The following is a 16,324-nucleotide window of genomic DNA, read 5'->3' as shown; positions in this document are numbered from 1 at the left end:
CACAGAGCTATTCCATTGCACGCTTTCGGAGTAACCTATCCAGCATTCCACCAAAGGCAGTTCTTTAGGTCAGTCCCTTAGCGCACTCTTGCACCTCACCTAATCCTTCCCTGATCCTAGGAAACCTAGGGATCCATTCCAAGATGGGCAGCAAAGGAGTATTGGAGAAGAAAAAGGGTAGTTTTCTCCGTACGCCAGCCGGCGCAGGACTACCCGCCACTAAACAAGAACCTCCAGTAACCAACCCTTACTTCCCTCTTCGCGCCGCCTTCTTCCGCTGCCCTTCCGGTCCCGCCCATTCCAGGCCTCGCCTCCGTCCCACCCCTTCCGGGGCGGCAGCCGGCTGCTCCACGCTTCCGCTTCCGGCGGTGTTTGTGGCAGTAAGCGGTGCGGCGATGGCGGCCGGCGGCAGTGATCCACGGGCTGGTGATGTGGAAGAGGACGCCTCACAGCTTATCTTTCCCAAAGGTGAGGTACGGGGCTGCTTGATTCTTCCTGCCACTTCACGTGGTCGCCACAGGCCTGGGGTTCTCAGCCTCGCCCAAGACGCCTCTGCGTATTGTGGGGGCTGGTCGACGTTGAGCGATGAACGGGGACTCCGACCCCTGAGGGCCTCCCAGAGCACGGATGATTCTGGTCTGCCTTTTGCATTGTGCCTTCTGGAGAGGGCCGCTCCGCGATCCTTGGAATCCTTGGCGGCCTCTTTTTTTTTTTTTTGACACTAGTTATTGAACCCAGGAGCGCTCAGCCACCGAACCACATCCCCGGCCCCCTTTTATGCTTTATTTTGATTTTGGGGCCTCGCTGAGTGGCTGAGTGAGGCCTCGAACTTGCGGTCCTCTGTCACAGCCTTCCGAGTTGTGGAACTACAAACGCGAAACGCCGCCGAGCATTAAGTGGTAGTTTTATCTGTGAACGTCCCTCCAAAGTGCTGGTAGACACAGCCGCACACCAAAGTGGTCAGGGCGGATTTTTTTTCTTTTACTTATTTATTTTATGATGCTGGGAATTGAACCCAGGATTTCTCGCATACTGGCCAAGTGAGTTCATCGTTAGCACTTGGTTTTAATCCATAATATTGCAGTAGAGAAACCTGTGAAGATTGCACAGGACTTCTGGGCCTTTTAAAGGAAGAGTGAAGGTATAGGAAGGGGATAAGCAGAGTCAGGGAAGTGAAACATCACAAAACGGGAAGGAGAAGGTTATTCCTTGTGAAACCCTCCTGGGCTTGTTAACTGGCATAGGCTCCTACCCCTCCTAGAGACTCAGACATAATCTTATCTTCAGATGTCCGCTGAAACAAACTAAAATTTTTTTGTCATTTCTGATTTTTCTCAGACAGGAACTTAAACGGGGTCTGGGAGAGTCATCCTAGGGATGCGGTCTTGAGCTGTAAAGAACCACTTTAGAATTTTTTTCGTTTGGGGGACTAGGGATGTGGCTCAAGCGGTAGCGCGCTAGCCTGGTATGCCTGCGTCCCAGGTTCGATCCTCAGCAATATTTAAAAAAAAACCCTCTCTCTCTCTCTCTCTCTCTCTCTCTCTCTCTCTCTCTCTCTCTCTCTCTCTCTCTCTCAAAAAAAAAAAAAAAAAAAGAATTTTGTTCGTTTTTATGGGCCAAGGTTGAGGCTTAGAAACTGGTTGAGGTGGTGCATGCTTATAATCCCAGCGACTCAGGAGGCTGAGGCGGGAAGATCAAAAGTAAGAGGCCAGTCTGGGCCACTTACCAAGATCCTGCCTCAGAATAATAAGGGCTGGGGAAACAGTAGATAGGTAGAGGCCCAGGAGATATGTGGGTGAATAAGGCTCAAGAACCTAGCTTGGTCTAGAAGAGAAACATTATCAGATGCTAGCAAGTAATTCACATGGCTATTAGGTTACTTCCTCTGGGCAGTAGGATATATTTTATTTGTAATTTAGAAACCTAAATCTGCAGGAAGTTTAAAGTTTTAAAAAACTGTATTTTTCAGGTTCTGAAAAACACAAAGTAAATAGGGGAGAAACTTTAGTAGTATTCTCTTTGTCTTAGAAGTTTTTGTATCCAGGGCTGGGGATGTGGCTCCTAGGTGCACACCTGCCTAGCATGTGCATGGCCCTGGGCTCAATCCCCAGTACCTTTAAAAAAAAAAAATTATATGCACAATAAAAAGTGAAACTCCAGGGGCTGGGGATGTGGCTCAAGCGGTAGGGCGCGCGCCTGGCATGCCTGCAGCCCGGGTTCGATCCTCAGCACCACATACAAACAAAGATGCTGTGTCAGCCGAGAACTAAAAAATAAATATTAAAAAAAAAATCTCTCTCTTAAAAAAAAAAAAAAAAAGTGAAACTCCATATGCTTTTGACCCAGAGGAAGCTACTGTAAATAGTTAAGTGCTTACAGAAACATTCACATAGGGGCTAAAAGTGTAACTCAAGAACTAGAGCACTTGTCTAACATGTGAGACACTAAATTTTATCTTTGACACTGAACAAGAAAAGAAAGAAAGAAACATACCACTTGCCCACACACAAATGGGATAGGGTTGTAGCTAAGTTGTAGAGTGCTTACTGTGTGGTTGCTGGGTTCAATCCAAAGCATTGCAACCCCCTCCCCCCCCCCCCCCCCCCGCAAAAAAATTGGTATAGAAATTCTACAAAATTTGACTACATACTGTAGAGAAATTTTATTATTTTTTATTTATTTATTTTTGTGGTACCTGTGATTGAATCTAGGGATGCTTTACCACTATGTTACATTCCCTTCGTTTATCATTTTTAATTTTGAGACAGGGTCAAAGACCTCAAAATGCTATAGGCGTGCAGATTGCTTCCAGTTTTCTATTTTATAGAATGGCGGTTCAGTTCTTCCATGGGACAAAATCATAGACATTTTTGGTGAGATGGAAATAGGTGCTTAGTTTTTAAGGTATAATAACTAAAAAGAAGATGGTTTTCCTAATTCCATGGTAAAGTTGTTTTTTTTTAATATAATACAATATGTATATAATACATATATATATTTTAATATATATATACTTAGTTTTTTAATTTGGTTTCTTTTTACATTCTGAAGATTTTTTTAAACTTTTTTTTCTTATTATTTATTTATTTTTTTAGTTTTCGGCAGACAACATCTTTTTGTATGTGGTGCTGAGGATCGAACCCGGGCCGCACGCATGCCAGGCGAACGCGCTACCTCTTGAGCCATATCCCCAGCCCCTGAAGACATTTCTTTTTGATTAACTTAAATAACATCTGATACACATGATTTAAATTGAGTTGGATATAATTAGATCTTAGTTCCATCAGTTAACAGTTTCAGAGTTCTCACTGTTAATATTCTGATATAGGCATAAAAAATGTTTATTATGTATTTTAGAATATATATAGAGAAATAGGAATAACAGTAAGTACTAAAGAAAATAAGGAAACCTTTACTGTAGAATGTAAATAAGTGTGTGATATTTTATTATGGGATTGTAAGAGTAGATAAGATCACAAAGGTGAATACTGTCAGTAGTAGCTTTCAAATATATTTGCCCCCCCGCCAAAATCTTCCTTTATCTGTACACAATTAGAAATAACTGTGTGGAAATTAGGAAATGAGCCCTTTTCTTTTTAAAAGAATTATATGACCCTAGTCTCTTAACTCCCCCACCTAAAGAAATCCTCTAAACCATTTTGTACCAGAGTGAAAAATATGCAGTATAAGAAGACCATTTATGGCTGGGTGCAGTGACGTATGCCTGTAATTACAGTGGCTCAGAAGGCTTAGGCAGGAGGATCACAAGTTCAAAGCCAGCCTCAGCAATTTAGTGAGGCCCTAAGCGACTCAGTGAGACCCTGTCTCTAAATAAAATATAAAATGGGTTCAATCCCTGGAGAGAGAGAGACACACACACACACACACACACAAGACCATCCTTGGGCTAGGAGTGTGTACAGGAGAATCAGAAGTTTGGGGAAGCTACGGCAATCTACTGAGACCCTGTCTCAAAATAAAAATAAAATTTTTCTGGGGCTGGGATGTAGCTCAGTAGTAGATCACTTGCCTTGCATATGTGAGGCTCTGGATTTGAATCTCAGCACCACATAAAACTAAATAAAGATATTGGGTCCATCTTCAACTAAAAATAAAAAATAAAATAAATAAAATATGCTGCCTTGTCTTGTTTTTGGGGAGCGGGTTGTGGCAGTGTTATGTCAGTTGTCTCTCTCACTTTAGTTTTGAGGTCTTAGAGTCCTGATTTGATATCTTCTCCCCTAATTTTCTGAAGCATTAGTTTATTCACCTGAACTTATACCCCAGACAGTTGAAGCTGAGAAGTAAATTTTCATAATAGGTAGTGTGGGGATATCTCCTGTAATAGGCTAAGGGACTGGAAAAGATTATGATGTACTGAAGTTTTTTTTGTTTTTTTTCCAAACTTTGCTGCCATCAGGTGGGAAATATCTTTTTACTTATTATATTTGGCAGCATTAAGTGCCTTTTTAATAAAAATACTGTTTCTTCCTTTTCATCTGACTCAAAAAGTGAGAAGGCTTAACTCTGATGGAGATATTAGTGATTTCTCTATTAGTAAGCACACTCATATCACCTTTAAATTCCATAGATTTTTCTTGCTGTTGCATCCTCTTAGTGTAGGATTATAAACACGAATTCATGTTTGCAAATGGTTCCTACGTTGGAAGAAATCACTAGAAAGGGAAAGAAAGGCAGACAAAACCCAGCTCTAATACTTTTGAGATAAGTATGAGGAACATTGTCACAGAAATGATTTTCCCAAGGGGATAGTAGCATTTTTAATAGTGTTATTCTGAAAATATAGCTTGCTGTGTGTGTTTGGTACTGGGGATTGAACCCAGAGGTTCTTTATCACTGAGTACATCCACAGTATGTATGGATGGATGGATGAATGGATAGTGCTGGTGACTAAACCCAGGGCCTGTGTACGTAAGGCACAGTCTTTATTTATTTATTTATTTTGGAACTGGGGATTGTATTCAGTGACACTCAACCACTGAGCCACATCCCCATCCCTATTTTGTATTTTATTTAGTCACAGGATCTCCCTGAGTTGCTTAGTGCCTCACTTGCTGAGGCTGGCTTTGAACTCTAGATCGTCCTGTTTCAGCCTCCCCAGCTGCTGGGATTACAGGCAAGGGCAACCGTGCCCAGCCATAATTTTTATTTTTGAGACAGGGTCTTGCTAAGTTGCTAATGGTCTATCTTAAGTTGCCAAGAATAGCCTTGAACTAGCCTACTGCCTTAGCCTCCTGAGTTGCTGTTATTACAGACATGTGCCACTGTGACCCGCATGGTTGCTATGTATTATAGAAAGTAGTCATAGGTTTCTTTTTCAGCCCTATTTTTTTGGGGGGTGGGGGCAGGTATCAGGGATTGAATTCAGGGGTATTTGACCACTGAGCCAAATCCCCAGCCCTATTTTGTATTTCATTTAGAGACAGGGTCTCACTGAGTTGCCTAGTGCCTAGCTTTTTGCTGAGGCTGGCTTTGAAATCATGATCCTTCTGCTTCTTCCTCTCAAACCACTGAGATTACAGGTGTGTGCCACTGCGCCCAGCCCACCTTGTCATTTCTTAACATGTAACATTTCTTAAAATTGAGAGTACAGTGTTAGCATTGTAGAACTATAAAGACTAGAGACTTTTTACAGGCTAGAGAGAAATAATTTTTTTAAATATTTTATTTTGAGACAGGGTTTTGCTAAGTTGCTCAGGTTCTCACTAAATTGCTGAGGCTGGTCTTGAATTTGTGTTCCTCCTGTCTCAGCCTCCTGAGTGCTGGGAATACAGGCATGAGACACCATGCCCAGCAAGAAATAATTCTTAATGGTCCGTGATTTTAAATCAGTAACTTGCCCAGTTAGAGTAAGGATGTATTGCTGTTTAATAGCATGTCCAGGTCAGATTCTTTAGTGTCAGAAAATGTCTAGCCCCAAATGAGCTAAATTTTGATATCACATGAATTCTACTATTCTTGTGGTATATAAGTGTGAATGAAAATAAAGATGTGGAGTAGAAAAGACTCTGGGTTTCTGCAGGACAGGGGAATGTTCAAATGCAAAATGAACATTTATAAGCTGGCTTTGAAGGAATATTTTCAGCTGACATTTATGCTTTTCACAAATAGAGTTTGAAACAGCAGAGACTCTTCTAAATTCAGAAGTTCATATGCTTCTGGAGCATCGAAAGCAACAAAATGAGAGTGCAGAGGATGAGCAGGAACTCTCAGGAGTCTTCATGAAAACTTTAAACTACACTTCCCGTTTCAGTCATTTCAAAAATAGAGAGACCATTGCAAGTGTCCGTAGGTGAGTGCTAAAAGAAAGTTTGTTAATTCAGATTACTGGACATCTGCATGTAGAATGCCATCCCCACCTCTTTTTATTGGTACTGGGGATTGAACCCGTGAATGTTTCACCACTGAGCTCTACCTCCTCTATCTGCATCCCTTTTTATTTTTATTTTTTTAAAACAGGGATCTTGCTAAGTTGCTTAGGGACTTGCTAAATTGCTGAGGTTGGCCTCCAACTTGATCCTCCTGTCTAAGCCTCCTGGCTTGCTGAGATTACAGCTGTGTACCACCTCACGGCCTCTTCCTCCCTTTCCCAGACACTTGTGAGTTTAATGTAAATAAAATAATGTCTGACAAAAATTTATAAATTAAGCTGAGAATCTAGCTCAGAGATGGAGCACTTGACTAGCATGTTGGAGCCCTAGGTTTGATCCACAGCACTCCCCGCAGTTTTTCTTTTTTCTTTCTTTTTATTTGATTCTAGGGATTGAACCTGGGGATGCTTGGCCACTGAGCCACACCCCCAGCCCTATTTTGTATTTTATTAAGAAACAGGATCTCACTTGAGTTGCTTAGTGCCTCACTTTTTCTGAGGCTGGCTTTGAACTCACGATCCTCTTGCCTTTACCTCCTGATCTGCTGGGATTATAGGTGTGAGCCACTGCACCCAGCCCCTTTTTGTTTTTCATTTTGAAATAAGGTCTCACTAAGTTGCTGAGGTTACCCTCGAACTTGATGATCCTCCTGCTTCAGGTTCCCAAGCCACTGCATCCAGACAAAAAAAAAAATTTTTAAGTTGTTTATAAGACCAAAATTCCCTTTGGCCACTTTTTATTTATTTATTTATTTACTTGATTTTGTTCCAGGGATTGGACCCAGGGGCGTTTAACCACGGAACCACCTCCCTAGCCTTTTTTATTTTGTGTTTTGAGACAGGGTTTCGCTAAGTTGCTTAGGGCCTTCCAAGGTTGCTGATGCTGGCCATGAACTTGGGATACTGCTTCCTCGGCCTCCTGTCATTGGGATTACAGGCATGTGCCACCATGCCTGGTCCCTTTGGCCACTTTTGTTTTGCTTTGTTTTGGATGCTGGAGATTGAACCCAGGGCCTCTAGCATGTTAAACACATGGTATAACATTGAGGTCTACCACTGAACAACACTGTCCACCCTTAGAACTGTGTTTTTGAACTTTATTTAGGTTTTTTTTGTTTTTGTTTTTGTTTTTTTTATGTGGTGCTGAGGATTGAACCACCTAGTGCTACACATGTGCTAGGCAAGTGCCCTACCATGGAGCCAGAACCCCAGACCCCTTAGAACTATCTTTAAATGATCAAAGATAACAACCTAAAGATTCAGCAGTAATTAAATATACTGTGGTAATTCCATGTGGAAGAGGCTTATAATTAAATATGTAGTTGAAAATGAAACTAGCAGACATTCACATATTCAGTATACAGAAAATGGTGAAAAAACTTAAGACATAATTTGAGGGCTGGGGTGTGGCCTAGGGGTAGAGTGCTTGCCTAACATAAGTGAGGCTCTGGGTTCAATTCCCAGTACTACAAAAAACCACTAAGGAGTGGTAGTATATTTTATTGAGCATGTGACATACGCCTATAGTCCCAGTTGTTTGGGAGACTAAGGCAGGAGGATTGCAAATTCCAGTCAAACCTCAGCTAGAGATGTACTTCAGTGATTAAGTGCTGTTGGGTTGGATCTCTAGTACCAATAATAAATAAATAGAACAAAGAACAAAAGGATACCTACACAGAAATCAATCCTACGCACAAAGAAGTATGCATTTGAAGATGTTTCTGAGAAAGAAAAAAACAAATCCTTTTTTCCTATTGACATAGTCACTTGGCACAACACATCTGACACCTGATATATGAGGAGTTTCCCCCCTCATACCAAGCAGTTCAATACCAACTATTATTCAGTTCTATTCTGACATTCTTCTTGGAGAGTGTCCGACCTCACAGGTTAAGAACTTGGTGCCTCAAGACTGCCCCCTATTTGAGATGTAAATTACAAATCTCAGATTGTGACTTGAACTTCTTACCTTTTCCTTGGTGGTTCTAGTGACCCCTTCCTTAAATTAGATTTATTTGTTAAAAACAGCCCGTTGAACTCAGGCAGACAGCTTCAATAATCAGGTGAAGAAAAACAGGACAAGGTTCTGAAAGGTCCTGAGCACAGGATCTTCTATCTTCTTGGATTTGAGATGTGATATCCTGGCACATGGCTATGTTTTTATTCACCAACATGGAAACTCTGAACCCTGTTCTTTCTGGTTTTTATGGAGGCTTCATTATGTAGGCATGATTGGTCACAACATTATGCATTGGTGATCAGCTCAACTTTCAGCCCCTCTCCCTTAGACAGTGAGGAGGGTAGGAGGGCCTGCAAATTCTAACCCTTTAATCACATGGTTGACTCCTTGGGTCCCATGGAGCCCACCAATATTTGCCTTACTAGAATACCGTTTATATTCAAAAACAGAAAAAATGGGTTTGGAGATAAAGGGCAGTAGCTGAGCTTTGCACACATAAAGCCATGTACGATCTTCCTTTTTTCTGTTGATCATTCTTTTTTTTTTTTAATTTCCTTTCCTGTGATTAGCTTGCTGCTCCAGAAAAAGCTACATAAGTTTGAGTTGGCTTGTTTGGCCAACCTTTGCCCAGAGACTGCTGAAGAGTCCAAGGCTCTGATTCCAAGGTTAGTACCAGTTGAGATAAAATGTGTGTGTCTTGGATAAATTCCCACAAATAGAATTACTGTGTCTAAAAGGTGTATGATTGGGGCTGGATTGTGGCTCAGAGGTAGAGTGCTCGCCTAGCACTGGGTTTGATCCTTAGCACCACATAAATATAAAATAAAGACATTGTGTCCACCTATAACTAAAAATTAATTTAAAAGAAATAAAAGGTGTATGATTGAACTCAGGGGCACTCAAGCATATCCTTAGTCCTATTTTGTATTTGTATTTAGGAACAGAGTTCACTAAGTTGCTTAGCACCTCACAGTTGCTGAGGCTGGCTTTGAACTCACAACCATCCTATCCTGCTTCAGCCTCTTGAGCTGCTGGGATTATAGTCATGTGCCATTGCACAGGAGTGCCTTTTAACAGTATATGAGAGAATGATGGTTCTATAGGTTGCTAGTAAGAATATGGAATAGCTGAAACTCTTATATATTAATACTAGTGTTGCAAATTAGTAAAATTACTGTGGAAAGCAATTTGATTGCATCTAGTAAAGTTAAAGATGATTGACCCAAAAGGCCATTCCTGAGTACATGTCCTAAAGACATACCACACACGTTTAGGAGACATGTATTCCAGTGTTTATTGCTGATGATAGCACATATTGGACAACAACAGATCAATCAACAAGAGTGTGGGTAAATGAGTCATTTTATGGTCATATAATGTTTATTATACAGCAATGAAAAAAATGAATTAGAACATCATGAAGTAACATCAACACATGCCAGAATGAATTTGGAAGAAGAAATTGCAAAAGAATATGTATAGTATAATGCCATTACTTTGTGTGTGGTGCTGGGTATTAAACCCAGGGCCTTGTGCATGTGAGACAAGCACTGTACCAACTGAGATATATCCCCAGCCCCATTATTAACTTTATTTTAAGTTATAGTTGGACACAATACCTTTTTATTTATTTTTCTTATGTGGTGCTGAGGATTGAGCCCAGGGCCTTGCTCCTGCTGGGAGAGTTTTCTACTTAGCCACAACCCCAGCCCCCTTTTAATATCAGAAAAACAAAGCTCTTAAAGTTCTGTTTACAGCATATATACCAGTTCTTTGGCCATTTAAGTTTAAGGCTCTTTGTCATAAAATGTGGTTTTAAACGTTATTCAAATTGCATTTATAATCCTATGACTTCACTAAAAATACATAACAAGAATGTAGTAAAATTAGCAAATACTAAACTGTATTGATAATTCATTATACTTAGTTTGTGGTTTTTAGAAACAGTACACACACCTAATATATGTTGATATCCTGGCTGATTAGTTGCAGTGCACAATGCACAAAACACAAAATATATCCCATTTTTTTATGCTTTTAGACAGGTTCTTGTTAAGTTCCTTAGGGTCTCTCTAAGTTGCTGAATTTGCAATCCTCCTACCTCAACCTCCCAACTTGCTTAGATTACAGCATGTACCACCATGCTGGCCCAGGGCCATTTCTTACAAAGTTTAAAAACAAGACTGTAGCTCACTGGCAGAGTAGGAGCTCAATTCCCAGGACCAGAAAAAGTATAATTTTAAGTAATAAAATAAAGTTTAAAAACATAAACTTTGAAAATCTAAGCTGGGGGCTGGGGATATGGCTCAAGCGGTAGTGCGCCCGTCTAGCATGCGCGCGGCCCGGGTTCTATCCTCAGCACCACAAACAAAGATGTTGTGTCTGCCGAAAACTAAGAAATAAAATGTTAAAATTCTCTCTCCCTCTCCCCCCCCCCCTCTCTCTCTCTCTCTCTCTCTCCCTCCCCCCCCACCTCACTCTCTCTTTAAAAAAAAAAAAGAAAGAAAAAAAAGAATCTAAGCTGTATTTCACTTAGGGATACATATAGTAAAAAATATGTGTGGAAATGATAAATGTCAAATTTAGGACAGTGATTTTTTTTCTGGGGAAGGAAGGGGAGAAGTATTGGGATGGGCCCTCAATTTTTCTATTATAGTTATGAAAGGTAAATCAAGTATGTCTAATTGTTAAGGCTTTTAAAATATCTTTTTATGGATTTGAAATTTTGTAATGTTCGTACAAGAAAAAGCAAAAAAGAAATACAATAGAAAGGTAAAGGTACAGGAGATATGGGTAAGCAATTTTGGGAGATGAACATGCCCAAATAACAGTGGGAAGGCTGGGGTTGTGGCTCAGTGGTAGAGCGCTTGCCTAGCATGTGTGAGGCCCTGGGTTTATTCTTAAGTATCGAATAAAGATAAATAAATAAAGGTATTGTGTCCATCTACAACTAAAAATATTTCAAACAATAAAATAAGAGTGGGGAAATTGTCAATTGCTGAGGCACTCATGTCTTTTCCTTCTCTTGCAGCCTGGAGGGGCGATTTGAAGATGAGGAACTGCAGCAGATTCTTGATGATATCCAGACAAAGCGCAGTTTCCAGTATTAATCTCCAAACTTCACTCAGCTTCTTGGGGGACTCATGTCCCCAGCACACCACCACCCTCTCAGGGGCTGGGGCTGGGCCTGCCTTGCAGAAGCTATTGCAAAAGACATTTGGAATTCTTGAAGAAGACAGTCCATCTTGGTGTGGGTTTAGGTTGCTGTTTCCAATGTGACTGTTAGACCATAATGACCATATAATTTTAGAGCAGCCTTGCAGTGACTGCCTAAACATGCTGCTGGGAAGGGTGAGGTGGGGTATTATATAAGCCATGCTGTTGACTATCTCATACTGTGGATTTTGGACCCCACATTTATTTTTTATTCATAACATTTCATATTTTAATTTCAAAGTGTTTGTAGTTTTTGACTAAAGTATAATATAGAAAACTTTTATAGGGAAAGAATAGTCTTACCTAGGTACAAAAGAAAGAATTAAGCCAGACCAATGTCAACGTTTCAAATTATTAAAGAAAGGGTGACAAGCTGGGTGTGGTGGTGCACACCAGAAGGATCGCGAGTTCAAAGCCAGCCTCAGCAATGGTGAGGCGCTAAGGAACTCAGTGAGACCGTGTCTCTAAATAAAATACAAAATAGGGCTGGGGATGTGTTTTAGTGGTTGAGGGCTCCTGAGCTCAATTCCTGGTGCAACCCCCCACCCCCACCGCAAAAAAAAAAAATTAAAAGGAGGGAGTGCTAATAACTGTGAGAGCCTTGGCATCCTTGTACATAACCCAGGAAACAGGAAGGAAGCATGTCATGGGATGCAATTACACTTGCTTGAGTATCACTGTGCCCTTTAGCATGGAGGTAAACAGGCATTTTGCCTACTTTTCTTTGGGTGGTGTTGCACAACATGGATTTGTAGCAGCCCCACAGAACTCATTTTGTCACCCAATTAAGATTTTTTTTCTTCAGTTGGGCACTGTGACATACACTTATATTTCCAGTCACTTGGCAATGTACTAAGACCTTGTCTCAAGAGAAACTGGGGGATAAGGATGTAGCTCAGTGATAGAGCGCTCACCTACATGTGAAAGTCCCTGGATTCCATCCCAGCACAGCAAAAGTAATCTTTCATATATATGACTTGAAGGTCTGAACTCTCTGAGGTCTTTTTCTCTTAGGGAGCATCCATTCCATACCTCTCTCTTGCTACTTATCAGACCAGGGTCGATTTGAATGGAAGGATTATGAGCCTTCCTGAACCACTGCAGTGAAATCTCTCAACTTGAGGCCAGTAGTGAACATGGATAGCTAAACATTTTAGCTATGATTTTTCTGAAGGGAAATATTTGTGTTTCCTTCAAAGTTTGAATTTTTTCTTTCTGACACTTTGTGTATAAAGTCATGGTTCTGAGAAGAAGTTGGAGAAAGTCAAGATAGTTTTGCCTGACAAGGTGGTGCGTGCCTGTAATCTCAATGACTCAGGAGGATTGCAAAATTAAGGCCAGCCTCAGCAACTTGGTGAGTCCCTGTCTCAATATTTTAAAAAAAGTTAGAGGTAGTTAGCTCAGTATTAGAGTACATACCCTATGGGAGGTTCTGAGCGTAATCCCCAATTCTGCAAAAACAACATCAACAAAAAACCCTACCAAGATACTACACTTGATCTTAGCCAAAAGCTGAGAAGCAATAACCTACCAAGTCCATGGGAAATGTGAATGGTATAAGATTTTTTTCAGCTTTTTGTTATGAGCATTAAATCTATAAAACATGTGTTCGATATCTGTTTGCCCAAATAATGACAGATGTACGATTTAGTAGAGACATAGGTGGAAAGCCTAGCAATTACTCTGCACGAGTTGAGACTTTTCATGAGGACAGAGTAGGTATGTAAAGTCTAAAAGTACTAGAAATCTATCAAGTGAAGAAGTGGGGGAAGGACATTCTAGTTCTGTGGTGCTGGGGATGGAACTCTGGTAACCATTTTACCATTAGGCCATATATTTTGTCCCCTAAATTTATTTTTAAAAGCTCTTCAGAAGGGGTTGGGAATAGAGCTCAGTTGGTAGAGGGCTTGCCTCACAAGGCCCTAGATTCAATCCCCAGCACAAAACACACACACACAAAAAAAAGCTCTCCATAAAATAAACAATTTCAATCTTGCTCTAAATCTTGCCACTTTTTTGATCAGTTTTTAAAAACTTCATGATTTTAAGGTTTTAAATTTTTACATGATAAGTCTTCATCTTCTATTTCACCTATCACCGCTGTTCTAAAAAGTATTGTTTTTCAGCTGGCTTTGGTGGTGGATTCCTGTAATCCCAGAGGCTTGGGAGGCTGAGGCAGGGGGATCATGAGTTCAAAGCCAGCCTCAGCAACTTGGCAAGACCCTGTCCCTATGTCTAAATAATATCTAAAAAGGGTTGGGGATGTGCCTCTGTAAGTGCCCTGGGTTCTATCCCTGGTAGCAAAAAAACCACAAAAACACATGAAAAAAAAAATTGTTTTTCAAATATCATTACTTACTGTTACCTCTGGATAAGAAATGTTAGAAGCTTGCATTAATAAGGACAATGCACTTAATGACATAGGTGGCCACAGACTGATGTTTACATGGCTGAGGAGATAGTCTGGTCTTGAATTTACAAGAACATCAGTCAATAAATTTCAAAGTATTTCTCTGGCCCATATTTATTAGAATAACAAATATTATAAAATTGGGAGCTTTAGGGTACAGGGTTGTAGCTCAGTGGTAGAGTGCTTGCCTCTCATGAGTGAAGCACTGAGTTTGATTCTCAGCACCACATATAAATCAATAAAATAAAGGTCCGTCAACAACTTTAAAAATATTTTTTTTAAAAAATGGGAGTTTTAGGGCTGGGGATGTGGCTCAAGCGGTAGGTAGCGCGCTCGCCTGCCATGCGTGCGACCCGGGTTCGATCCTCAGCACCACATACCAACAAAGATGTTGTGTCCGCCGAGAACTAAACAATAAATATTGAAAATACTCTCTCTCAAAAAAAAAAAAAAATGGGAGTTTTAAAAGGTAAAACATTGGGCTGGGATTTGGCTCAGTAGTAGAGCGCTTGCCTAGCTGGGTTTGATTCTCAGCACCGCATATAAATAAATTCTATTGACAACTAAAAAATAATTTAAGAAAAGGTAAATAATATTTTTAAAATTCAATAAGAAATTATTAGTGTGCTGAAAAGGAGAAAAGTTAGGAAAAAAATTCTTTCCAAATGATTCTTTAAAATACTTTTCATAATTTTGTCTTGAGTGAATTGATAAGAGAAACAGAAAAAGAAAAAGGTCTCCATCCAGAGCGGATTCTCACTATTTCCAACAGAGATGATGGCATAGTAGGTTATGGACTCTCACCTATGAAACAGGTAAGCTTTTTCTAAGAGATAAATGGTTCACAACCACAATATTTTGATTTGACTTCAACTGAAAATCAGATTCTTAAGTAAACACACAGAAGAGAGAAAAATTTGTCTATCTTAAGGGAACCTTTAAGAACTGACCTTGCCTTCCTGCTCAGGCCAGTAGCTTGAATGTGAAAGTGCCAAATGCCCATCTCCTTTTTCATTTATGGACATACCAACCCTGATATACCTGTGGACCTCTGCTAGGCCTGGGCTGACCTGGATAAACAGGAGCAGCAGGCCTCAGCTGCACCCAGGTCTCCTAAGGAATCTCTTGCTTATTGGATACCTCCCCATATAGTGCCAAGCCACTGTTGTCCTTCCTAGCCACACACTTTCCATTTGCTGCAAATCCGGAGCTGGAGAAGGCACAGTTGTATATCTGATGTGGATCTTCTTCGCCTCTACTTGAATTTCAGGATCAAAGAAGCTGGCAGTTGTATATGCCACTGGAGTAAAAATAACAAAATTGTTACCAAGGTGTCCTATTGGTGGATTAAACAATGATAATACCATACTACCCTACATAATATTGCACAGAGCAACTCCTGGCAAAACTGGGATTCTTCAGTGTCTAGTCCAAACTGACTTTTTAAAAAACTTGCTTCTGTCAGTAAAAACTTCAATATACAGGTGGTTTCAAAACTATTTAATAACTTAGGAGTCACTGGCCTTAGTGCTTGCTTTCAATGCCTTAGAGCCCAGGCATTAACTATGATTGCTGGCTTATGGTGAGGTCCTAGGGAAATGAGGTGTTCAGAGATAACTTATGGGAGTTATTTTTTTTTTTTTACAATTTTTTAAAAATATTATTTTTAGTTGTTGATTGACCTTCATTTTATTCATTTATTTTTATTTATATGCAGTGCTGAAAATTGGACCCAATTCCTCAGCACATGCTAGGCAAGTGCTTTACCATTGAGCCACAAGCCAGCCACTATTTTATTCTAAATTACCAACATAGGCCTTGGGTTCTCTTTGAATCATTTCCTTTACTCTACCTGGGCTTGTCTCTGACTGTTTGCATTCTAAATATAGGAGGAATAGGGCAGATTGCCTTAGAGCCCAGGCATTTGTGGTTAGGCAATGTCAAGGGTTATATCTTACTGAAATTTCACTGCATCTCTTAGGCATTCATAAACACTCTTAAGACCCACCTTTATACTTTTATTGTGCCTGTGGTGCTGGGGATTGAACCCAGAGCCTTGTGTGTGCCGAGCTTATGCTGCCGCTGAGACACCCACCCTGCTCTTATGCTCCTTAATACCTCATTATGTGCTATTTCACTAATTTAAATTTATTGAGTATCCACCATATAGTTGGGGATAAAAAAGGAGAAGAGAAGCCTGTTACTTTGACACACATCTATTATAGTGACTGAGGCAGGAGGATTGCAAGTTTGAAGCCAGCTTCAGCAACAGTGAGACCTTGTCTCAAAGTGGTAGTTCACTCCTGGGTTTAATCCCCAGCACTGTAAAAACTGAGTAAAGCAGACC

General features: G+C 40.4%; 1 protein-coding gene and 1 pseudogene across 1 annotated transcript; one reads left to right on the top strand and one right to left on the bottom strand.

The window, feature by feature from the left end:
• Nucleotides 1-317: 317 nt before the first annotated feature.
• Nucleotides 318-13,570, top strand: Polr2d (RNA polymerase II subunit D). Its single transcript, XM_005315866.4, has 4 exons — nt 318-468; nt 6,133-6,313; nt 8,921-9,016; nt 11,383-13,570. Exons 1-4 carry the CDS (start codon nt 396-398, stop codon nt 11,459-11,461), a joined length of 429 nt encoding a protein of 142 aa, XP_005315923.1. The 5' UTR covers nt 318-395; the 3' UTR covers nt 11,462-13,570.
• LOC120883850 (U2 spliceosomal RNA) lies at nt 12,949-13,091 on the bottom strand (annotated as a pseudogene).
• Nucleotides 13,571-16,324: the final 2,754 nt, after the last annotated feature.

Source organism: Ictidomys tridecemlineatus, chromosome 7 (genome assembly GCF_052094955.1).
Source record: "Ictidomys tridecemlineatus isolate mIctTri1 chromosome 7, mIctTri1.hap1, whole genome shotgun sequence".
Classification (NCBI taxonomy): domain Eukaryota; kingdom Metazoa; phylum Chordata; class Mammalia; order Rodentia; family Sciuridae; genus Ictidomys; species Ictidomys tridecemlineatus.
The sequence above is the reverse complement of the archived record's forward strand: the minus strand, read 5'-3'. Positions and strand labels throughout refer to the sequence as shown.

Bases quoted from the DNA above. Each gene is read 5' to 3' on its own strand.
- Polr2d (XM_005315866.4), top strand. From the start codon at position 396: ATGGCGGCCGGCGGCAGTGATCCACGGGCTGGTGATGTGGAAGAGGAC. The intron at 6,314-8,920 runs GTGAGTGCTAAA...TCCTGTGATTAG, and splicing joins ACCATTGCAAGTGTCCGTAG to CTTGCTGCTCCAGAAAAAGC. The intron at 9,017-11,382 runs GTTAGTACCAGT...CTTCTCTTGCAG, and splicing joins TCCAAGGCTCTGATTCCAAG to CCTGGAGGGGCGATTTGAAG.